Source organism: Rhinatrema bivittatum, chromosome 5, assembly GCF_901001135.1.
Source record: "Rhinatrema bivittatum chromosome 5, aRhiBiv1.1, whole genome shotgun sequence".
NCBI lineage: Eukaryota > Metazoa > Chordata > Amphibia > Gymnophiona > Rhinatrematidae > Rhinatrema > Rhinatrema bivittatum.
The window spans coordinates 50,767,253-50,792,335 of NC_042619.1; the positions used below are offsets into that span (position 1 = coordinate 50,767,253).

At 45.3% G+C, this 25,083-nt stretch overlaps 1 protein-coding gene across 3 annotated transcripts in view; it reads left to right on the forward strand.

The window, feature by feature from the left end:
* Positions 1-25,083, forward strand: part of DEUP1 (deuterosome assembly protein 1) — a 395,279-nt gene that overhangs the window by 64,961 nt on the left and 305,235 nt on the right. For all 3 annotated transcript variants that reach the window (XM_029602319.1, XM_029602316.1, XM_029602317.1), the window contains exon 4: positions 15,047-15,142. In XM_029602319.1, coding sequence (XP_029458179.1) covers positions 15,047-15,142 — 96 coding nt within the window. The remainder of the gene's footprint in view (positions 1-15,046; positions 15,143-25,083) is intronic.

Sequence of the window (25,083 nt, forward strand, 5' to 3'; positions counted from 1 at the left end):
ATTGGGATTGGTGGTTCCGTTGATCTTGGTATACGTGCGGTTCAGCGTGAGGGTGTGTTCAAGGTCTCTTGTTGTATATATCTTGTATTATATATCAAAATAACCTAATATTTTGAGAAAACCAATCAAAATCAAATATATACTTATTTCTCACTTGGGACTATGGACTTATGTAGTACTTTTACTGTGTAAGGTAAGCAACCTTCATACTGCATTCAGTTTCTGGATAGTATACCGGGTAACCTGTGAGAGCAAAAGATTGCTTCTCTAGTGCAAGGTTCTAATCATCGGTTGCTTAAAGTTATTATTGTCTTGTATGAGAGCGCGTACCTGAAAGGGACCTCTCAGCTTACAGTTCAACGCAGTATTCGACAAGGATTGTAACAATACTGTAACAAAACAAGACAATACTACCCCAAACCAAATATCCAAATTACTACCTCCACCTTCCTCTATTCCTGATGCCTTTCAACTAGCTTGATCACTCCATTCTTATACTTCACTTTCAATGCATATCCAGCATAGTTCTCTGCTTCAACAGCAGGGGAGAAGAAAAACTGTTACTTCACACATCCAGCAGAGCTCTCTGCTTAAACGGCAGGGGAGAAGAAAAAAGGATTCACACTCACAAAGCGGGGAGTAGCTGGCTTGTTACGGCGGTTACTACCCCAAACCAAATGTGCCTGATACTTCACTTTCGATGCATATCCAGCATAGCTCTCTGCTTCAACGGCAGGGGAGAAGAAAAAAACTGATACCTCACGCATATCCAGCATAGCTCCCTGCTTCAACGGCAGGGGAGAAGATAAACAACCAATAAGGGCTGTATAACATAATCTGGGTAAAAACAAATAAGCATGGGTGTAGCTTGCTTATTGCGGCGGTTACTACCCCTACTACCTCTAACTAATCAAGCTAGATATTTCACTTGGATGCAGCTCCATCACCGCTCTCTACATTAATGGCGGGGGTGGAAGGGAATTAGAACCAAGAGCTAAGAGAAACAGATAAGTATGAGAGAAAAAATGAGGGAAGCTTGCTGGGCAGACTGGATGGGCCATTTGGTCTTCTTCTGCCGTCATTTCTATGTTTCTGTGTTTCTATGTTTCTATAACAGAGTTGTCACTCTGATTTCATTCATAAGTTAAGTACTATACTAACTTCTTATCAAGCTAAAAATATGCACAGCTTGATTACAAGACAATAATAACTTTAAGCAACCGATGATTAGAACCTTGCACTAGAGAAGCAATTTTTTGCTCTCACAGGTTACCCAGTATACTATCCAGGAACTGAGTGCAGTATGAAGGTTTCCTTCTTATTCACGTCATGGCGGGAACCTCGGGGGCGTGCCTTCTGCATGACGTCACCTGCCTACGTGTCTATAACCACACCGGATCTTCCTACCAATGAATTAGCAAGGGATTTCCTTCTTGCTCAATTCCGCTACTCAGAGACGCTTTGCCTCGCTGTTCCTGTGTTCCAGCTGAATGCCTCAGGTATCTGCTCTTCGGGGGCCTTGCTGCACTCAGGGCTATCCGCTCCTCGGAGGGCCTTCTCTGTGATTCTTACCATCTTCTACCTAGTGAGTACTCTCACTGCTACTACTGATGGATCCTCCAGTGCTTCCCGTGCCTCGGGTCTTCACCTCGACCCTTACAGTAGCCTCCTTGCTACACGCCTGTGTGAGTGTCTCTACACTACGCTTCACCTCTCGTCAGCGTTGCGGATCCTTGGGTTACCCCGCTCTGCGGACCACTACTGGATCCACGCTGCTACCAACGCCAGCCTCTGGCCTATCCCACGCTGCGGACCACTACCGGAGAATCCATCTCATAGCCATTCTACTCTGGGCTGTGTCTACATACCCAGTCCTCGGGTTACCTTTGCTGTATAATAAATACTCTCTGTCTCTTGCTGAGACCCTGCCTGTCGTGGTGAGTCCCCACAGGGCTCCTCCCTGTGGATGGAGTCAGTTCTCACCATGACCTGAGGGCCCACTACCAAGCCAAAGTATAACAGATTGCTAACTCCATGGACCCGGCTCAGCTCTCAGCCTTGCAGGCCATCCCTGGCCTGGCCCAATGGATTTCGGAACAACAGAGAACCTTAGAGACATTCGCCTTTAATCAGTTGAACTCCAGACTGAATACCTCTTCTAGTTCTGAGAAGAATGCATCACCCCCGGTGATTACCTAATCCAGAGGAAGAAGACGAACCCATCCAACTAGGCCGTAGCCACCTAACTGCCAAGGAGAGGCGCTATCACAAAAAATTGGACCTCTGCATTTTTGTGGGAAAACCGGCCATGCAGTCCAAACCTCTCCTATCTGTCTGGGAAATACGCAGACCTAGGATCCACCGGAGGACTCTTCCTAAATCTGACTGCACCAACTCTTCCACTGACTCTCCCTGTCTCCATCATCTCTGGACCTCTCGAATTTGCCACTCAAGCACTGATCGACTCTGGTGCTGGAGGGGATTTCATTCTTAAAAGACTGGTAGAGCATCTACGAATTCCTACCGAACCAGTGCCCACACCGCTGCTTCTATCTTCCATACACGGCGAGCCACTACCAGGGGAAATCTCGCTCACTACACAACCCATTTGCTGTGCACCAGATCTCTGCATACCGAGACCATCACCTTCCTGGTCCTCGAGAAAGCTATTCATCCCAATATGCTTGGCATACCTTGGCTACAAGACCACTCGCCCCAGTTCAACTGGACTTTGATGGAGTTATCACAATGGGGGCCGAACTGCCATGACAGTTGCTTAAAAAAAGTAACCCCATTGCCCTGTATGGTTACCGCTACTGCCTCTCCTGGCCTACCGCCGCAGTACGCATCATTTCAAGATGTGTTCTCTAAACAAGCAGCTGATGTGCTTCCACCACACAGGTCCTTCGACTGTGCAATAAACCCAAAGCCTAACACAGAGCCGGAGGAAGAGTTTATCCACTCTCGTTGTCAGAGACTGAGGCCATGTCAGCCTATATTAAAGAAAATCTTCAGAAAGTATTCATCAGACCCTCTAAGTCACCGGCGGAAACCGGATTCTTTTTTGTTGGCAAGAAGGATGGATCCCTTCGCCCTTGCATTGACTACAGAGGTTTGAATGAGATCACCATCAAGGATCGCTATCCTTTACCATTAATTTCTGAGTTGTTTGATCGACTCCATGGCGCAAAGATTTTCACAAAATTGGACCTAAAAGGCGCTTACAATCTTGTCTGCATTCGTCAAGGGGACGAGTGGAAAACAGCCTTTAATACTCGCGATGGCCATTTCGAGTATTTAGTTATGTCATTTGGTCTGTGCAACGCCCCGGCAGTATTTCAAAATATGATGAATGATATCCTGCAAGATATGTTATACCAATGTGTGGTCATATACCTTGACGACATCCTCATCTTTTCCAGTGATGTTCAAAGCCACCAAGCAGACATCATCAAAGTCTTGCAGAGGTTACGGGATCATCGCTATATGCCAAGCTTGAGAAATGTGCTTTTCACCAGGAATCTGTTCCCTTCCTAGGGTATATTGTGTCCAGCAGAGGATTTCAAATGGACCCGCAGAAGACAAAAAGCATACAAGATTGGCCTCAACCTACTGGTATTAAAGCCCTCCACCGCTTTCTCGGCTTTACCAATTATTATCATACACTCATCAAAAACTACTCCACCTTGACAGCGCCACTTACCGCCATGATTAAGAAAAGAGCTAACCCAGAAGCTATCGCTGCCTTTCAAGCCCTTAAAGAGGCCTTCCTCAAGAAGCTTTGTTTACGCCATCCTGACCCTCATTGGCCATTCATCGTCGAGGGCCGTGGTTAGCCAGCACAGTGATAACCATACTCTTCACCCCTGCTCATTTTTCTCCAGACGTTTTTCTCCTGCCGAGAAAAATTACGGCATCGGTGACAAAGAGTTGCTTGCCATCAAGCTCGCATTCGAGGAATGGCGCCCCTGGCTAGAAGGTGCTCATCACCAATAACCTTGTTCACTGACCACAAGAACCTGGAATATCTCCGTCATGCGCAATGACTCAACTATTGTCAAGCACAATGGTCACTATTCTTCAACCGATTTGAATTCTTGCTCAAATACCGTCCTGCTGATAAAAACATCTGGGCAGACACCCTCTCATGCTCTTTTATACCAGAAGATGTTCCTGTTTCCCCACAGCACAATAACAATTCAGAGAAGATAGTGTTGTCTGCTACCCATTCTGTCCCAGCAGGTACAACAGTGGTTTCTCAGTCACTATGGAAAAAGCTTCTAAACTGGGCTCATGACTCCCGGTTAACTGGTCATCCCGGTCAGACCCATACACTAGCCACTCTTCAACGTTGTTACTGGTAGCCATCTATGAAAAAGGACGTTCAAGCGTACGTTGAATCCTGCGCCAGACAGAAGTCTCCAGCCGGTCGTCCCTGGGGTCTGCTCCAGCCGTTACCTGTTCCAGATGAGCCATGGACGCACATTGCGACCGACTTCATTGTTGATCTGCCACCATCCAGCGGGAACAATACTATTTGGGTCACAGTTGACCGCTTTTCAAAGATGGCTCACTTCGTGGCTTTACCCGGACTACCATCTGCCCCGGAACTCACCAAGCTGTTTATACGGCATATTTTTCGCCTGTATGGCATGCCAAAACACATTGTTTCTGACAGAGGCATACAGTTCACTGCTAAGTTCTGGAGGGCATTATGTCATAAGTTCGACATCTTCTTAGACCTGACTTCAGATTATCACCCCCAATCAAATGGGCAGATGGAGAGAATGAATTGGACCTCAAGCAATTCATTCATGCCTACGTCAATTCCAGGCAGAGTGACTGGGCAGAATTGTTACCCTGGGCCGAGTTCACCTTGAACTCTCATCCTACTTCTGCCACTGGATCTACTCCATTTCAGATCATATATGGCTGTCAGCCATTACCACCACTTCCACTACCTTTGTCTGATACTTCACCAGCAGCTCAGGCTACAGCTGAAGAGATCCATCAACTCTAGACTAAAACCAAGGACTTTTTGCACAAAGCAGGACAACGGGCCAAGAAGTGTTACGATGCCCATCACAGAACAGCATCTCAGTTTCAGCCAAGAGACAAGGTATGGCTCAGTACCAAGTACATCCATCTCAAGCTGCCGTCTGTGAGATTCGCTTCACGCTACATTGGACCCTTCTCTATCCTTTGCAGCTTATGAACCTTGACCTACATTCTGAAGTTACCATCAACCATGAAAATACACAATGCCTTCCACGTTTCACTCTTGAAGTCACTCATCCTCTCAGAGTTCTCTCGCAAGTCTCCAGATCCACTACCTCTTGATGCTGAAGAGGACATCGTGTACAAAGTGGATGACATCTTGGATGTACGTAAGAGAGGAAAGCATTGGGAATATCTTATTTCCTGGGAAGGATATGGACCAGAAGAGAACAGCTGGGAACCTGCTGTCAACATCCTTGACAAAGATATGATACACCAGTTCCATCTAACTCACCCAAGGAAGCCGAAACCCCCTGGGAGGGACCCTAAGAAGAGGGGTACTGTTGCGCCCGTCGGTCGCAGATGGCTGTGACCTTTGCTGCTCACCTCTTTTTGCCCTACAGTCCCACTTCTCCCTCTACACGCCGACTTCCCTGGCGTTCCCGGGATGGTGTGGACGATCCTGGTCGCCATTTTGTTTCTGGAGTGACCTAGGGCACGTGCGCCTGCTTCCTTCTTATTCACGTCATGGCGGGAACCTCGGGGGCGTCCCCTCTGCATACCGTCACCTGCCTATGTGTATATAACACCACTGGACCTTCCTACCAATGAGTTATCAAGGAATTTCCTTCTTGCTCAATTTCGCTACTCAGAGATGCTTCGCCTCGCTGTTTGTGTGTCCAGCCGAGTGCCTCAGGTACCCACCCCTCGGGGGCCTTGTTGCACTCAGGGCTATCCATTTCTTGGAGGGCCTTCTCTGAGAGTCTTACCATCTTCTCCCTAGTGAGTACTCTCGCTGCTACTACTGACGGATCCTCCAGTGCTTCCCATGCCTCGGGTATTCACTGCGACCCTTACAGTAGCCTCCTTGCTACACGCCTGTGTGAGTATCTCTACACTACGCTTCACCTCTCATCAGCGGTGCGGATCCTCGGGTTACCCCGCTCTGCGGACCACTACTGGACCCACGCTGCTACCAATGCCAGCCTGCGGCCTACCCCACGCTGCGGACCACTACCAGAGATATCTGGCACAAGCACCATCTGGAGGAAGCTTTCCCCGGGTTACCCCGCTCTGCGGACCACTACCGGAGAATCCGTCTCATAGCCATTCCACTCTGGGCTGTGTCTACATACCCGATCCTCTGGTTACCTTTGCTGTATAATAAACACTCTCTGTCTCTTTCATCCATCACTGCTGAGACCCCGCCTATCATGGTGAGTCCCCAAAGGGCTCCTTTCTGTGGGTGGAATCAGCTCTCACTACGACCTGAGGGCCCACCACCAAGCCAAAGTATAACAGAACCTAATGGACCTTGCAATCCCAGTGGCTTCAGGCCACTCATGATCTACGGGACTGCATCTGAGTTACTCTGTCCCTCCGGGTCTCCTTGTCCTGGTGACAGGAAATTTCCAATCTGGAACAGGGGCTATTCTTTGTAATTCGTAGGGTCCAAAATGTCCTATTCACGGATGTGTCCACCCTGGGCTGGGGAGCCCATGTAGATGTACTCAGCATCCAGTAGCTCTGGTTCGCCCAGGAACATCTTTGATAAATCAACTTCCTGAAGTTCTGGGTGATCAGATACATGCTGTGGGCTTTCAGAGCTCAGGTGTTCAACAAAATTGTGTTCTTTCAGACAACCTAGTAGCGATGTACTACAGCAACAAGCAGGGAGGTATGTGCTTTTACCTTCTGTTCAAGAAGCAGTCAAGATATGGTCCTGGGCCCTCTCCCGCAGTATGGTGTTGCACACGGCCGACCGCGGGGGTAGGGCCGCGGCTGGCGGCTCTCACCAAGGGCTTTGGGTGGCAGGGAGGCCACCGACGCCACAACAACCTTTGGTCTCCAGTTGCGGCAGACCACCGCGCATGATGGAACACGCCATACCAGGAATGCTGTTCCGCTGTGCGAGCGTTTCTGGACGCATGCGCATGCATCTATGTGCTAATTAAAGGCCCGCAGCGGAAAATCTCCTGTGGCGCCCAATGATGACATCACCTAGGCCTTACTACTTAAGGCCCAGCCCGACCTGCATTGGACGCCTCAGCAACAGGTCAAGCTCCTTGGAATAGCTGGTTGCGTGTTCCTGACTCCATGTTCCTTTCTCCATGTTCCTAACTCCATCTCCGCTCCCTTGTCTTGTCATCCCTTTGAATTGCTTCCTGTCCTTGACCCTAATACGACTTCTGAACTTTGCATGATCGCCACCTGCCTCGACTCCACTTCTGGATTTCGCTTAACCGCCGCCTGCTTCGACCCTGGTACGACTTCTGGACTTCACTTAATCGCCGCCTGCCTCGACCCCGGTATGACTTCTTGACTTTGCCTGATTGCTGCCTGCCTCGATCCTTGGGAAGTCACCACACTGCTTGTCACTTGCCGGACATTGTGGAACAATCTCAGCAGCCTGGACTCTTCCTTCGTGGGAGTCTTCGCCATTGGAGACCTGCACCTAAGTCCAGTTGGCCCCGGCACCCAAGGGCTCATCCTGCGGGAACGAGGGCTGGTATTGGTGAAGGTCCTGTTGAGGCTCCACTTCGACTAGTTCCACCTACCGACGACAAGGACCTGCAGGGTTCCTCCCTGCAGGTAGTGTTAACCTTGTCTCAGCTCATGGATCCACCTGCACAACAGATGGGGCTCAAAGTGATGTATCTGACTGGTATGGAGAATGGGATAGCGGACAGACTGAGTCGCTTCTTCAGATCCCATGAATGGTTTCTGTATCATTGGGTAGTGAATCGAATGTTCCATCTCTGTGGAAGCCCGGAGGTGGATCTGTTCCTGGCTTCTTGGAACAGGAGGCTTCCTCTGTTCTGTTTCATCTACAGGACACATGGCAAGCTAGTCTCAGATGCCTTTGCCCTTCACTGGGTCCAGGGTCTCCTGAATGCTTATCCTCCAATTCCGCTGGTGGCAAAGACTTTGTTGAAACTCAGGGAAGACAAGGGGACTATGATTCTTATAGTCCCCCCATTGTCTGAGGCAGATCTGGCTTCCACTCCTTTGGGAGTTATCCATCGGGAAGCCAATCAGACTGGGGCATACCCAGATCTCATCACCTAGAATTGGGGCAGGTTGCAACATCCCAACCTTCAAGCCCTGTCGCTCACAGCTAGGATGTTGAGAGATTGATTGTACAACCCCTCAGTCTTTCGGAAGATGTGTCTCATGTCCTCGTAGCCTCCAGAAAGCCTTCTACCAGGAAGTCCTATGGACTGAAATAGAGGAGCAAAAGGTGTGAGCAAAAGGCCCTAGATCCTTTCTCCTACTCAACACAAAAACTGTTTGACTACCTTCTACACCTGTCTGAAGCTGGCCTCAAGGCCAACTCCATTAGAGTTAATCTGAGTGCAGTTGGTGCATATTAACATGGTACAGAGGATAAACCCATCTCTTTACAGCCTATAGTTGTATGTTTCATGCAGGGGCTGCTTCAGTTGAAGCCTCCCCTAAGGCCTTTCACTGTGTCCTAGGACCTCAACATGGTATTTGCTCAGCTGATGAAAGCTCCTTTTAAGCTGCTGCGCTCCTGTGACCTGAAGTACCTGACCTGCAAGGTCGTATTTTTAGTGGCAGTCACTTCAGCATACAGGGTCAGCAAGTTCCAGGCCTTAGTGACTTATCCATTTTTTACACTAAGGGGCGGATTTTAAGAGCCCTGCTCGCGTAAATCCGCCCGGCGCGCGCAGAGCCCCGGGACTCGCGTAAGTCCCGGGGTTTTTCGAGGGGGGGGTGTCGGGGGCGTGTTGGGGGCGGGGCCGATCGGCGCGGCGTTTTCGGGGCGGGACGCGGCGTTTCGGGGGCGGGCCCGGGGCGTGGTTTCGGCCCGGGGCGGTCCGGGGGCATGGCTGCGCCCTCCGGAACCGCCCCCGGGTTGCGTCTAGGCGCGCCAGCGGCCCGCTGGCACGCGGGGATTTACTTCTCCCTCTGGGAGGCGTAAATCCCCCGACAAAGGTAGGGGGGGGTTTAGACAGGGCCGGGGGGGTGGGTTAGGTAGAGGAAGGGAGGGGAAGGTGAGGGGAGGGCGAAAGCGAATTCCCTCCGAGGCCGCTCTGATTTCGGAGCGGCCTCGAAGGGAACGGAGGTAGGCTGCGCGGCTTGGCGCGCGCCGGCTACACAAAATCGGCAGCCTTGCGAGCACCGATCCGGGATTTTAGCAGATACGCGCGGCTACGCGCGTATCTACTAAAATCCAGCGTACTTTTGTTTGTGCCTGATGCGCCTACAAAAGTACGCGAGGGCGGCCTTTTTTAAAATCTACCCCTAAGTTTTTTCCATGATAGGGTGGTTTTGTAAGTTCCTGCCTAAGGTGGTCTCAGACTTCCAAATTAACCAGTCCATCGTCCTGCCAACATTTTTTCCCAGACCCCATTCACACCAAGGCAAACAAACTGCACAGTTTGGACTGCATGAGACCCTTAGCCTTCTATTTGGAGCCCATAGACAGAAGCCCATAGACAGTCCATCCAGCTTTTTGTTTCTTTTGACCAGAACAGGATGGGGATCACTGTTTTATTTTTTTATTCTTCAATTCTATGTTATAAGACTGAGGGTACCCTACTTGGCTGCATGGTATATTGCATGCCAGAGCATGCTCAGCGAGGCAGACTGGAAGACCAATTTGATCTTCGTCTACTGGCATTTACTATGTCATGTTACTATGTATTCTGTATACAGTAAAGAAACCCCACTAATTAACTGTAAATATTCACCATTTTTGTTGAAAAGGATTAAACAGACACTTTGTAAAGGAGGAAAAGACTCAGACAGCCAACAGAGAGAAATTCAACTCACTTAAAATGGCTTGAAATGGTAATTATCAGTTTCAAAAACCTCTTAATTATTCAATGAAAAAATCTTTATAAGTAAGAACTTATCTTTTCAAAAATTCATAGATCAGTGTATTTTTTCAGTGGTCAAAATCAATGTAAACTTTCTTTAAAGTATCCGACGGGACCAACATTTTGCTTAATGGCTGTGTCAAGGATTTGCTGAAGACTCACTTCAGATGTCATATCAGAAGTTACTGATCTCTGAGATTTGTCTGTCTCTAAAAGTATACAAACTCTGAAGGTAATCATTCTCAACACTTTTGAATCTGTTCAGCTTTCAACATTTTATTTCATCTTTAGAAGATTCCAGATGTTTAGATAAAATCTGAGGGAGAGAAGTATAAAAATCACTGTTAATCTATACATGGAAATAAAGCTTAACAAATGAAAACAAAAAATACATAAGGTGATATCTTTTTATTGGACTTAATACATTTCTTCCCCAACTTTCAAGATCTAATAATTTCTTCCTCTGGTCAGAATAGAATGAGCAAAAAATAACATTACCAGAAAACATAAGTAAATCTAAAAGGCATTCCAATGATAGTAGGAAGGGGAGGGTAAGGGGAGTGACATGCAGTATAATTTTATGGCTCAAAATGAGTTAACAAACCTAGGTCTTTGAGTCATTTGTTGTCAACTCTGAAGTGTCTGATCATTTTAACTTCAATAGTCTTATGTTCTGGGATTGTTTTAAAATTTCCTTTACTTATCCTGATCATAAAGTCATCGATGCAGTGGTCTAATTTCAAACAGTGCTCTCTCATAGAAGTCTTTTCTCTGTGGTGATTGATCCTATATCTATGTGAGTTGACTCTTGCCTTTAATGTCTGGCTTTTGTGTATCACCTGATGCGTAAGGCCCTAGGCCATGTACAAAGGAAACATACATAATAAAAACATAAAACAAAACATAGTAAAATAAATCACATATAGGATAAAATATAAAATACCAAAAACTGATAAACCCCCCCCCCCCCCCACAATAAACAGAGCTAGACAAAAGAACCAAGTGAAAGAAATGTCTGCCTTAAACCATTCCTGTGAACTGTCCATAAACCTGTGAGGGAGTTGGTTGGACCATTAGATGACCGAGGGGTTAAAGGGACTCTTGGGGAAGATAAGGCCATTGCAGAAAGACTAAATGAATTCTTTGCTTCCGTGTTTACTAATGAGGATTTTGGGGAGATACCAGTTCCGGAGATGGTTTTCAGGGGTGATGAGTCAGACGAACTGAACGAAATCACTGTGAACCTGGAAGATGTAGTAGGCCAGATTGACAAACTAAAGAGTAGCAAATCACCTGGACCGGATGGTATGCATCCTAGGGTACTGAAGGAACTCAAAAATGAAAATTTCTTATCTATTAGTTAAAATTTGTAACCTATCATTAAAATCATCTATTGTACCTGAAGACTGGAGGGTGGCCAATGTAACCCCAATATTTAAAAAAGGCTCCAGGGGCGATCCAGGTAACTATAGACCAGTGAGCCTGACTTCAGTGCCGGGAAAAATAGTGGTGAGACCGCACCGTGAATTCTGTGTACAATTCTGGTCGCCGCATCTCAAAAAAGATATAGTTGCGATGGAGAAGTTTCAGAGAAGAGCAACCAAAATGATAAAGGGGATGGAACAGCTCCCCTACGAGGAAAGGCTGAAGAGGTTAGGCCTGTTCAGCTTGGAGAAGAGATGGCTGAGGGGGGATATGATAGTGTTGGAAACAGGATGCTGGGCTTAATGGACCCTTGGTCTGACCCAGCGTGGCAATTTCTTATGTTCTTAAGCAAAGATTTAAAATGCTTAGAGCATGTATCAGCCTCAATTCCATGGGTAAAGAGTTCCACAATTCTGGTACTGCCATCAAGAAATCCTTTTCCCTGAGTTTCATTTAGACGGGCCATTCTGTGCAAAGGGACATCGAGAAGGCCTCTAAGAGCTAAACATAGAAACCTGGTGGGTACATAAATTCTCAAAAAGGCATTAGCTCAAGGAAGCAAATTTAATCTTAGTAGATTACTCCTGGGGGGCACAAAACTTAAAATTCTGCAAACTTTATGTTGGTCAAAATAACACAATTTACATGACAGTCTTTAAGTAATAGCTAATAAAAATGGAGGCGATGAGCGGTATACAAATTGGTATAAGCCACAAAAATCGATAGTATAGCGCTATGAAAGTTCATGGAACCTTTTCTTTTCTTAGACAAAATTAAACAGTGAGACCTGTGGTGTGAGTGTGATGAATATGTTATGGAACCCTGTGGAGACTGTTTCGACTTGGATTAGTTCACTAGCATCTCCTGCACCCCAGGTTCACTTTGAAAAATTGCTCTTAGGAGATACTGTTGAAATCTTTAAGTGGTTGCAAGTTCACCTGAATCCCCTCCACAGGGTTCCATAACATATTCATCACACCCAGACCACAGGTCTCACTGTTTAATTTTTGGGCTTCTGTCCCTCCCGACGCAGCCCATGTGGCGAAACACGGTCCATGTCAGGGGACTGAGACATATTTCTACAAGCAGCTGTTATTAAATGATGGATGTGTTGATTTAATCCTTTTTTTTCAAGTTTCAATTATTGAGTAATGTAAGAAAAGGTTCCATGAACTTTCATAGTGCTATACTATCGATTTTTGAGTCTTTAAGTAATTACATGCTTGACCTATCAGCAGCCTTTGACACAGTAAACCATAAAATACTACTAAATAGACTGGAAGAAATCGGAGTACATGGCCTAACATTAAAATGGTCCAGATCATATCTAAAAAACAGGTTTTTCCAAGTTCAGATCAACAACACATTATCAGAAAAAATTAATCTCAAAACAGGAGTTCCACAGGGATCAGCCCTATCTGCGACCCTCTTTAACATATACATGCTGCCATTATGCCACTTACTTGCAGGGCTAGGAATTATACACTACATTTACGCTGACGACATTCAACTAATTCTACCCATAGAGGACACTCTAGAGAAAACATTAAACCTAGCCAACATGTACCTAAGCATTATAAAACAACTACTGACACAAATGGAACTTGTAATTAATATTGATAAAAGCAAGTATGCTTACCGTAAACGATGTTTCCGTAGATAGCAGGATGAATTAGCCATGCTGTCATGGGATCTGTCAATCAGGTCCGGGAGGCGGAGCTTGTCAAAGCAGAGTACAGAGCTTTGCTCTCTGCGGCTGCGCGTGTGTTCCCACGCAGGAAAGTAACGGAATCTCCTCAGTCTGTGATTAAGCTGTAGTGTAGTCGAAGACCAGGTGACTGCCAGGGAGGAGGGTGGGTCAGCATGGCTAATTCATCCTGCTATCTACGGAAACATCGTTTACGGTAAGCAAACTTGCTTTTTCCCGTCAATAGCAGGGCTGAATTAGCCATGCTGTCATGGGAGTCCCAAGCTCCCGATCACGTGATTTATGATATGTGTGTTTGCATGTGATCTTTGACAGTGTGGCAGTCACCGTGTATTGGAGGATAGAGATTGCAGTACTGCTTGCCCTATTGTCGCATCAGTGGCTGCTTGCTGGTCAAGGCAGTAGTGAGATGTGAAGGTATGCAGTGATGACTATGTAGCTGCCTTGCAAATGTCTATGGGTTGTACATTCTTCAGGTGTGCCAAGGAGGCTGCTACTGCCCTAACTTGGTGAGCTTTAGGAGTCGAATGTAATTGTAAATTCTGTTTGTTATAGCAGAATTTGATGCACTGCGCTATCCAACTGGAGATGGTGCGTTTAGCCACTGATAATCCAGGTGCCTTCGGGTCGAAGGAAACAAAGAGTTGAGAAACCCAGGAGTCCGAGTTTGTCCTTTCTTTGTAGTGTGTTAAAGCTCTTTTACAATCTAGTGTGTGCAGTAGTTTTTCCCTATCGTTTGCATGTGGTTTAGGGAAAAAAGTTGGTAATTCCATTGTCTGATTGAAAATTTCTTATCTATTAGTTAAAATTTGTAACCTATCATTAAAATCATCTATTGTACCTGAAGACTGGAGGGTGGCCAATGTAACCCCAATATTTAAAAAAGGTTCCAGGGGCGATCCAGGTAACTATAGACCAGTGAGCCTGACTTCAGTGCTGGGAAAAATAGTGGTGAGACCGCACCTTGAATACTGTGTACAATTCTGGGCGCTGCATCTCAAAAAAGATATAGTTGTGATGGAGAAGGTACAGAGAAGAGCGACCAAAATGATAAAGGTAATGGAACAATTCCCCTATGAGGAAAGACTAAAGAGGTTAGGACTTTTCAGCTTGGAGAAGAGACGATTGAGGGGGGATATGATAGAGGTGTTTAAAATCGTGAGAGGTCTAGAACGGGTAAATGTGAATCAGTTATTTATTCTTTCGGATAATAGAAAGTCTAGGGGGCACTCCATGAAGTTAGCACGTAGCACATTTAAAACTAATCGGAGAAAGTTCTTTTTTACTCAACGCCCAATTAAACTCTGGAATTTGTTGCCAGAGGATGTGGTTAGTGCAGTTAGTGTAGCTGGGTTTAAAAAATGTTTGGATAAGTTTTTGGAGGAGAAGTCCATTACCTGCTATTAATTAAGTTGACTTAGAAAATAGCCGCCATTGCTATTACTAGCTACAGTAATATGAAGCAGACTTAGTTTTTGGGTACTTGCCAGGTTCTTATGGCCTTGATTGGCCACTGTTGAAAACAGGATGCTGGGCTTGATGGACCCTTGGTCTGACCCAGTATGGCATGTTCTTATGTTCTTAGTCAGTGAGAGTTTGCTTGAAGGGGATCTGGTGATTGTCATGTTCACCTGGCAGTATATATGAGTCAGTATCCATTCCAAACAAGATTGTAGATCTCTGATTTGTCTTTCAGAGAAGTTGTAAGCAACTCTAAGAAGACAATGTCTTTTAATGTGTTTCTTCCAACAATCCAAACTTTTATACATTTTCAAAATGATAGGTTGAGACATATTTCTTTTCCACAGGAATAATCTATAATTCATATAAATATAATTTGCAATTTTAGATGGAGATCCTACACCACAAATTGGATGATGTGGAAAAGTCTCGGTGTGAAATGGCCCAAAACTATGAAGGGCAGCTTCAAATGCTGCAGTGCCAAGTAAGACTGATCAATGTTGCTAAGTGATGTCCTACTTTTGTTAACTGACTGCAGTTCATATTTCTTTGTGAGATTTTGGTCTGTTCCTTAATATATCATATTTTAGTTTTAACTATTTTCATGTGTTCACTTTTATTTTTTGACCATTCTGAAAAAGTAGTCACAGGATCCCAAAAGAGACTGGAGAGTAAAGCAGCAATGCCACGTATCTTTTTTTAAAATAATTTGCAATAACGTTTGCCACTAGTAGTCTGGCAGACTTCAGTGTAGTAAAGAGAAACCACCAGGACAGTCATGTCTTGTGCCCATTATTAGCTAGTTTATTCAATATTATTATTATTGAGAATATTTGCATAACATACCTCTTTGATAATCAGATCTTCTTTAATTTACTCAGTCCACTTTAGTAAAAGAAACTATTAGTGAATCCTAAAGTCTAAAGACCAAAGAAAATAAAACTAGAAAAGGGGGATGGAGAAAGTGTCCAATATTAATTAATCCATGACATCAGTTATTGGTCCACAAGGGCTTGGTTATTTCTTAAGTGAAACTCATCACTTCTAAGAAAAGAAGCCCAAATATAAAATATATGCAGCTCATCATTTAACTTAGAAATTACTTTTTCATATGCAGCTGTAGTGGCTTTTTTCTATACCAATCCTCTCTTTTAGGTTATTGACTGGATTTCCAGTCTTAAGATAATGTAAAGAAGAGCGGTTCCAGTGGGGCTTAGAGCACATTCGACTCGAGCTCAGGCAACGTCTTGGGCTGAGTGTCAGCTGGTTTCTCCACAGGAGATCTATAGAGCTGTGGTGTGGTCCTCATTGCACACTTTTACCAAGCATTATCGTTTGGATGTGCGGGCTCCGGAGATGGCCCCTTTTGGGGAGAGTGTTCTTCGAGTGTTCTTCGAGCTGGCCCAGTATAAGAGGGCTTTGGTACATCCCGCTTGTCTGGACTGATATGGTATGTTCAAGAAAGGAAAATTTGGTTCTTACCTGCTAATTTTCGTTCCTGTAATACCACAGATCAGTCCAGAGGCCCGCCCTGAGTATCTCTGCCGAAAGACTGCTTGTTCTACTGCTGTATTTATTTAAGTGGTTGCAAGTTCACCTGAATCCCCTCCGCAGGGTTCCATAACATATTCATCACACCCAGACCACAGGTCTCACTGTTTAATTTTTGGGCTTCTGTCTCTCCCAACGCAGCCCATGTGGCAAAACACGGGTGGTGCCCCTTTATATTGGGATCCATTACTCATACTCTATGTAGCACTGTTGTTTATATTTCTATTTCAGCGACCCGGAGACGCTAAGCCATGTCATTATTTATGCCACATGTTTAACTACTAGGTACGTTCTCTTACATTGTTTCTTATACATTGGAGTTTTTATGTAGCCTTACTGTATTTATTTAATTCTGGATCCTTGTTTTTATTTCTCTATTTATTATAGTTTTGGGTTCTTGTCCCTCCCGATGCAGCTGGAGTGGCAAAACATGGTCTGTGTCCCGGGACCTACCTGTATTTCACCTACATTCAAGATTTGTGTCACTTGGCACCTATTATATTGACTGATTCATCTTTTCAAGTTTAAGGATCCTTATGTATTTTTGCGTTACACTTTGGTATATTGTGGGTTCTCCATTGTGTGTACCTCTCCTCTTCTGCACCTTCATTTTTGCTGTGTATGTCATTTGGATTTGTATTTTTAGGCAGCATAATGTGAAAGATGTGCAAGGGTGTGAAGACTTACAAAGTTTTGTAAATTCAAATGATTTTTGATAACCACATAGTCTGAGTTGGTCTTTATTTAAAACAGCAGCATATAAACTGGCATCAAATCTAAAACCTCAAAGCCAATCTAGTCTGTCCATTTTCCTTATCTGCTGCAATATTTCAAATCCTATGTGATGATCAGTTTTACCTTTACTTTCTCACTATTTTCAGCATTTCTTAATATCCTTCATCAAATCCAGAATTAGTGACCACAGACTAGAAATAGAAAGATGCGGACAAAAACTAAACTGAAAATCCCCAAAAGGCCAGATTCTGTAACGCAACACTGGAGAAATAGAAACAGAAATGCATTTCCCCCTGTGCTGTGAAAAATACAAAGATATCAGAGATGCACATTCCCCAAAGCCGACAAAGAAAATCAAAGACTTCCCAGAAAAGAATGAGCAGGAAAAACTCTTTATAACCCTTGGGAAAGAGAAGAAACAATAGCTATAGCAGCAAAGAATGTGGTAGCCTGCCACCTGGCCAGAAATGAAACCTGAACAGGGAAAATATATACCCGTACCAAACTTATTTATTTATTTATTTTTTATTTTTATATACCGACATTCTTGTATAATATACAAATCATACCGGTTTACATTAAAACAGGAGATGCAGGAAAAAAGTTACCTTTGTCAAATACATTTAACATTAATAACAATGAAAATTGTTAACAAAGGATAACAACTATGAAAAAAGAGAAAGTAAACAAAAGTGGAAGAAACATAGAAGTTAAAAAGAAAAAAAAAAACCCCGAAAAAAAGGTAGCACCAAGGGTTGCACGAAGGGGTGCACAAAGGGGAGTGCCCCTTCGGAGCGCGACGCCCGGCACATGATGCCAGGTGGAATGGCGCCGTTTACCGGCTCGACGCTGAGCTGGATGACATCACAAGGGGCGGGTCTAATGCTCACTGTTTTTCTTCATAGCGATCTCCATTCACATTTTAAAGCTGATTTTTTTTTTCATTTTTTTGAGCTTTTCTCTTCAGTGAAGCATCTCAAAAGTGCCCGTTGCTGGTGGGCAGCCCCCTCCGCCTCGGTGCCAGGTGGAATGGCGCCGTTTACCGGCTCGACGCTGGGCTGGATGACATCACAAGGGGGCGGGTCTCATGCTCACTGTTTTTCTTGAGACATGTCCCTAATATTGTCCTTTCCATAACCTGTAACCTTAGTTCTGTAACCCTCTCTTGGCTTTAAAGTCCCTAATACAAGTGTCACAGTAATTCCAGAACTGTCCCAGACCATCTCTCTCTCTTCCTGATTTCACCACAGTAGTAGGCCACTAGGAGGCCAGGTCTAATCCGGTGGAGAAGAATACAAAGTCTCCAGGGCCCTCGGTGCTAGTGGTATTCCCACTCAGTCTCTCGCTTCAGTATCACACACTGCCAGGATCAGTGGCAGGCAGCAAGAAAGAGTGGTCGAGATCCAGGTTAAGATCAGTGGCAGATGGCAGGCAAGAGTAATCGAGGTCCAGGCTAGGGTCAGTGGCAGACAGCAGGCAAGAGTGATCGAGGTCCAGGCTAAGGTCAGTATCAGAAGTCAGTCTGAGGGAGAGACAGGAACGAGACAAGAGGGACTGATGGGGCACGGAAATACTGGGGCACGGAAATACTGGGGCTCGGATGGGGCACGGAAATACTGTACTTAAACATATGCAACACTATATTTTATCCTGTTACCAGATTCTATCAAGTTCAATGTTATTTACTTACTTATTTACTTATTAACCTGCTTTTTAGTTATTAACTGGTTAACCATATTATATACTTTTTCTCAAATTAACTATTTTATGTTTATTTATGTTTATTTATGTTTATTTATGTTTTATTATGTTTTCTCAAATTAACTATGTTCAATGTAAACCGCTAAATGTTCAATGTAAACCACTAAATGTTCAATGTAAACCGCTAAATGAAGCGATAGTTACGGTTCCTTAGCGATAGTTATGGTTCCTTGTAAACCGGGGTGATATGTATACTATACAGGAACCCCGGTATATAAATTCTTTAAATAAATAAATAAATAAATACCAAAGAGACAAGCCAAAGCTGGGCTGAAAGAGATGAGGCAAGGCTGGGCTGGGCTGGAGACAGGAGGCAAGGCAAACAAGGACAAGATGAATGCTGAGGCAATATGCACTGCTAGACAGGAGACCCATTGCTGAGGCGATGCTGGGGAGTGCGATGGGCATTTAAGAAGACAAATCACTGGCGGGGATTCATGCTACGGGGCCTCCAAAGGCTGGTGCACAATGTGTGCATGCACCTAAAGGCAGTGTCGGCATGGCAGGGAGAATTGCAGCTGGTGGCATCTTCACCTCGTCAGGCAGCCTGGTGATGATCCGGGTGAATGTGGCCGGTTACGACATTTCCTTGCGACCGGACAAACATAACAGTCCCCCCTTGAACACCATCACCTAGGTTTTGGCTTCTGGGAGTAGTACTAGTGGAATTCTCTCAGTAGTTGTGTGTGGGGGGTGGGGTGGGGCTGAATATTGAATGCTGGCTCCCACAAATTTTCTTTGGGTCCATAATTCTTCCAAGAAATGAGGTACTTCTCTTGGTTCTGCTGTTTTCTGGAGTCTAAGATATTTTGTTCTTTAAAGTCTGTATCTGACTCAGAGACAGTTTCCGTGGATTTCGGTAGTCATTGTGATGGCCAGGAGGGGATCAATGGTTTCAGCAGTGAGTTGTGGAATACATTGTGTATTTTTAACATGGGCAGCAATTTCAGCTTATAAATTACATGTCCACTTTTTTGCAGGATAGGGAATAGTCCAATGAATCTGGGTGCAAATCTCATCAAGGATATTCTGAGTTACAGATTCGGCGTTTTGAGCCACACTAACTCCCCAGGTTTGAATTGAAGAACTGGGCATCTTTTCTTATCCACTTGTTCCTGGAAATGTCTGGCTGCCAGTGTGAGCTGCTGGTTTGTTCTCTGCCACAGGTTCTTGAGGTTTTGACTGGAAGTATTGGCTGCTGGACAAGGTAGAGTAAGTGGTACAGGAAGCAGGACCCGGGGTGCTTGCCATAGACAATCTCGAAAGGGGGGTGAGCCCATAGAACTGCCAATGTGATTATTGTGAGAGAAAAGTAGCCCAATATCTTCTCACTCGTTGACCTATAGCCTCAAGAAGCTTTTAAGGACCTGTTTCATCCTTTCTATTTGTCCATTTCTTTGGGGGTGGTAGACAGAGGTAAAGTCTAGTGTGATTCAGAACCTTTTGCAGAGACTTCTTCAGAATCTGCCTGTGAATTGGATGCCTCAGTCAGAAAGCATATGAGAGGGGAATCCATGAAAGTGAAAAATGTGCTGCATGAAAAGACAGGCCAATTCTTGTGCAGATGGTAATCCAGGGAGTGGCGTGAAATGAACAATCTTCGAGAATCTGTCCACCACAACCCATATTGTAGTGTGGCCTTTAGAGAGAAAGAGATCCATGATGAAATCAGTGGACAAATGGGTCCAGGGTTCATCGAGGGCTGGCAATGGCTATAACAGCCCCCAAGGTCGGGCACAAGAGCTCTTGTGCTGGACACAGGTAGGACAGGACTGCAGGTAATATTTTATGTCTACCTTTATCAGGGGTCACCAGTAGTAGTAAAGAAGGAGTTCTAGAGTGTGAGCAACTCTGGGTTATCCTGCTATGTGCAAGTTGTGTTCCCATTTCAATACCTTTTCATGAAGTCGCTTAAGTACTACTGTCTTCCCGGGCTGTATTGGGGTAGCTGCAACTGTGACAAGGAGGCTCTGGGATATCCTCCATCTGGAAGGAGCTTGCGAGAGCGTCTGCCTGCTGGTTCTTCACTGCTGGTCGATAGCGAAGCTCAAAATTGAAACGATTAAAGAACAGTGACCATCTGGCCTTCCATGGGTTGAGCTGCCACATCTGTTCAATTATTGCAGGGTTTTGTGATAAGTAAGGAGAGTGATCTGATGTCTGGCTCTTTCCAGAAGATAATGCCATTCTTCTAGTGACAGTTTCACAGCAAGGAGCTCCCAATCCCTGATCTTATAGTTTCTCTCTGCCGAAGAAAACTTCTTGGAGAAGAAGGAACATGGTAGGAAAGTACCTATGTCATTATGTTGGATGATGACAGCCCTTACCCATGGGTACACGCATCTATCTTCACGACAAAAGACCAAATGGGGTCTGGATGTCTCAGACAAGGTCTTTGAGAGAGTGCTCGCTTGAGGGACTGGAAGGCTCTGGTGGCGAGTATCTGTACCCTTTTTGGTCAGAGTGGTAAAGGTGGTTGTGAGAGAGGAATACCTAGGTATGAATTGTCTATAATAGTTTGCAAATCAAGAAAGTGCTGTAGTCTCCTAAGTGCCACGGGTTGAGGCCAGTCCAGGATAGCTTTCTGCTTTGAGAGATTCATATGAAAGCCACTCCTGGAAATGATATTTCTCACAGGACAAGCAGGATGGTAGTCCTCACATATGGGTGACATCACAGGATGGAGCCCAATCACGAAACACTTTTGTCAAAGTTTCCAGAACTTTGACTGGCCCCTACTGGGCATGCCCAGCATGGCACTAACCCTCAGCCATCGATGCCGCCGAGCCAGACCCTTCAGTCTTCTTTTTTCCGCGCAGCAGTAGTCTCGTGGTTAAGGAGCTTTGCAGAGATTCCTGATTGGAATTTTCCTCACGGAATTACTAAAAGTTAATTTGCCCCACAGGGGTCCCTGTGGGGCAAATTTAACTTTTCCAAGCCATGGTACTCAGGTAAGTTTTTGCCTGTTCTTCGTCGATTACCGTCGAGTTTGGCCCTCGCGGTGTACTGGCCGTCGACTGTACCACGGCTCAATTTTTTTCCATGGACATGGCGTCAGGGTTCCTTCAGTGCCCGGACTGTAATCGCACCATGTCCATCACAGACCCCCATAAAGTCTGTGTAATGTGTCTTGGACAAGAGCACGATGTCTTGACCTGCTCCAAATGTGCCCTAATGACACCAAAAGGTTGCAAGGCCAGAATGGAGAAGATGGAACTTCTCTTCCGTGCTCAAACCCCGACTCCGTCCATTGCATCGACGTCGTCAGAACCGGCTCCGTCAACTTCGCGCCAGCATCGACCCCCGGCCGGTGACCGTCCAGCATTGACGACATCTCGGCCTTCGACACCCTCTACTCCCTCTCAGGACCAAGGGGATCGCAGAGACAAACATCGCCATCGACATCGAAAGTCTCGGACCATCAAGGGAGTGAAATCATCGACCTCACCATTGTCCGAGCCGCCGTCGAAGAAACCCCATCCAGAAAATGCACCAACCTTTTCGGCGACCAGGTCACCGAGGCAACCCTCACCTGACAGGGTATCGGGAGCCGCGACTCCGCCTTTAACAGTGGTCCCTCCGGCTATGCCTCTGCCTCCTTCTTCTGTTCCGGAGCCGGGGCTGCTTGCTCCAGGTCTCTGAGAAGAACTGGACGGGATGGTTCAGGAGGCCTTTGACAAGGCGATGCAATGACTCCAGGTTCCTCCGGTACCGACACCGGTACCAATTGTGGAACTGACCACCGACCCGATTCTGGCAGCGTTGCTCTCCAGGATGGAAGCGCTCATTGCCGCTTTTCCACCAATGGACCCCGGGTCACCGATGGCTCCAGTGCCCTTCCCGCTTGCTTTGTCATCGGGAGGAGAAACACCGTTCCGCATCCCTCCATCGGGAGTTCTACCTTAGCCATCGATGCCGATACATCCCTCACCATCGATCCAACCATTGGTGCCGATATGCCCATCGGCGCCACCAAGCCATCCATCGATGCCCTCGATGCCTGCGCCGGTGCCTTCGATGCCTTCATCGGTGTCTCCAATTATTCCTTCGAATCCTTCGGAGCCTAGACCAGGATCCTTGGGTATCCCACCACCCCGTCCCCCTCTAGCTCCTAGAGGAACAGGTGCTGATCCCTATGATACCTGGACTGATGATTCCTCCCCAGACACTGATGATTTGCCTTCACCACTTTCACCCACTGAAAGTAGAAAGTGTTTTCCTCCAGAGGGCCTTTCCTTTATAAATTTTGTGAAGGAAATGTCTGAATTGGTTCCCTTCCAATTACAGACTAAACAGGATGATAGACATCAGATGATGGAGTTGCTTCAATTCCTGGATGCTCCCAAGGAAATAACCTCTATCCCTATCCACCAGGTTCTTCTGGATCTCCTCAAGAAGAAATGGGAACATCCTGGCTCCATTGCTCCAGTCCACAGAAAAGCTGACACTACCTATTTGGTGCAGTCAGCTCCAGGTTTTCAAAAACCTCAATTGGATCACCAATCTGTAGTGGTAGAATCCGCACAGAAAAGAGCAAAAAGATCAAAGCCTCACACTTCTTTTCCTCCTGGCAAGGGACAGAAGTTTCTAGATGCCATTGGTCGCCGTGTCTTCCAAGGATCAATGCTCATCTGCCGCATTGCCGCTTATCAGCTCTATATGACCCAATATAATAGGGTCATTTTTTTTTTTTTTAAATCTTTATTTGTCAAATTTTTCAAATTACAAAAAAGTAATATTTTGCAATTACAGAAATCAAAATGGAAGTCAAGGAAATAAAACATACATTGAAATTAACATCTAACCAATTTATATGTTATATATTAAGACTTTCCATTACATCCATAAATCAATATAGTTAGATTCAAGACGATCCAGAAATATACTAAGAGAGGTATTCAAATTTAGCAAATTAACTTACCAACAAAAAATGCACAAAACCAGGAACAATTTATTCTATATTTATGGGAGAGGAAGTGGTGGGAGTTTTTGATTGAATAAAGGATTTTAGTTGATCCACAGTAAAAAATATATATATTTCAGACCCCCTCTTTACCCGACATTTACAAGGGAATTTTAACATGAAGGTATAACCTAGAGAAATTACTTCTTGTCGTAGAGCTAAAAAAGCTCTACGGCGTTCTTGGGTAAAAGAGGAAAGATCTGGGAAAATTTTTATATTTTCATTTAGAAAGGAAGTTGGAAATTTCCTAAAATAGTTTTTCATAATAACTTGTACATCTGCCATTGAGATTAGGGAAACCAGTAGAGTTGCTCTGTCCAAAACCTCAAATGTTGAACTTTCCAGGATTTCTGTTAAATTTTCTTGAAGGTTAATTCTGTTAGGTGTTGTTACCGTTCTTGGCAAAAAGTAACATTTATTAATCGAGGGTAAATTTTCTTCTGGCAGACATAGGATCTCTCGAAGAAATCTTTTGAAGGATAGATAGGGAGTTTCACCCAGTATTCTAGGGAAATTTAAGATCCTAATATTTAAGGAACGAGAGGCGTTTTCAAGAGTTTCCACTCTTCTGGTCAGAAATTCATTATTTTTTTACCACAGCAGCCTTAAATTTTTCATTTTCACGTTCTTTTACTTCCAATGTTGAAACTTTGCTGGAAATATTTTCAACTTTCCTTTGTGACTCCATAGAAATTTGGTTATTCTGTAAAGCTAAAAGTTCAACTTTCTTACTCAAGGTATTCATTGAAGTCGCAACCCCCACCAGCAAGTCCCATATCACAGCATTAGAGACGACCTCAGGCCTGGCGGGGATCATTAGGGGGTTAAATTCTAGGGTAATTTCTTGTGTTAGCTGCAGGTCGCTTCCAAAGTTACTTACCCCAGCTGCCCCTTCTCCCAAGCCAGCTAATGCTGGCTCCATGCTGGTCTGTGTAACCGGGGCCTCCGCCGAAGATATCGAAGCCTGTGTGGCTGCGGGTATCGAAGTATTCACTGCAACAGACCCGGAAGGTGTTCCCTCACAGAACGAGTCGTGTTGCAACACCGGCACTGAAGATCGCGTCGGAGCTGGTCTGAGGTCTGGACTCCGGCGCAGAGGTTTCTCTCTCCAGCCCCTGCACCAAGGTTTCCTCGACTCCTGGAGGTATTCCTGGTGAATTAAGGTGTCGGGTGATTTCTTGCTGCATAGCTGACGCTGGTGGGGGAATAGAGGGATAGACCCTTATCTTCCCTTTCCGCTTCGAAGGCATAAATTTGATATTAAATGGAAGAAAATTTTAAGCCACGCTGCAAAAGAAAAGCACTCCGCTCCTGCATTCAACGTGCAGCCATCTTGGATCTCAAGTCTCCTTGACCAATAGGGTCATTTTTAAGCAGATAGGGTCATTTTTAAGCAGATTTCAAGACCAACTCCA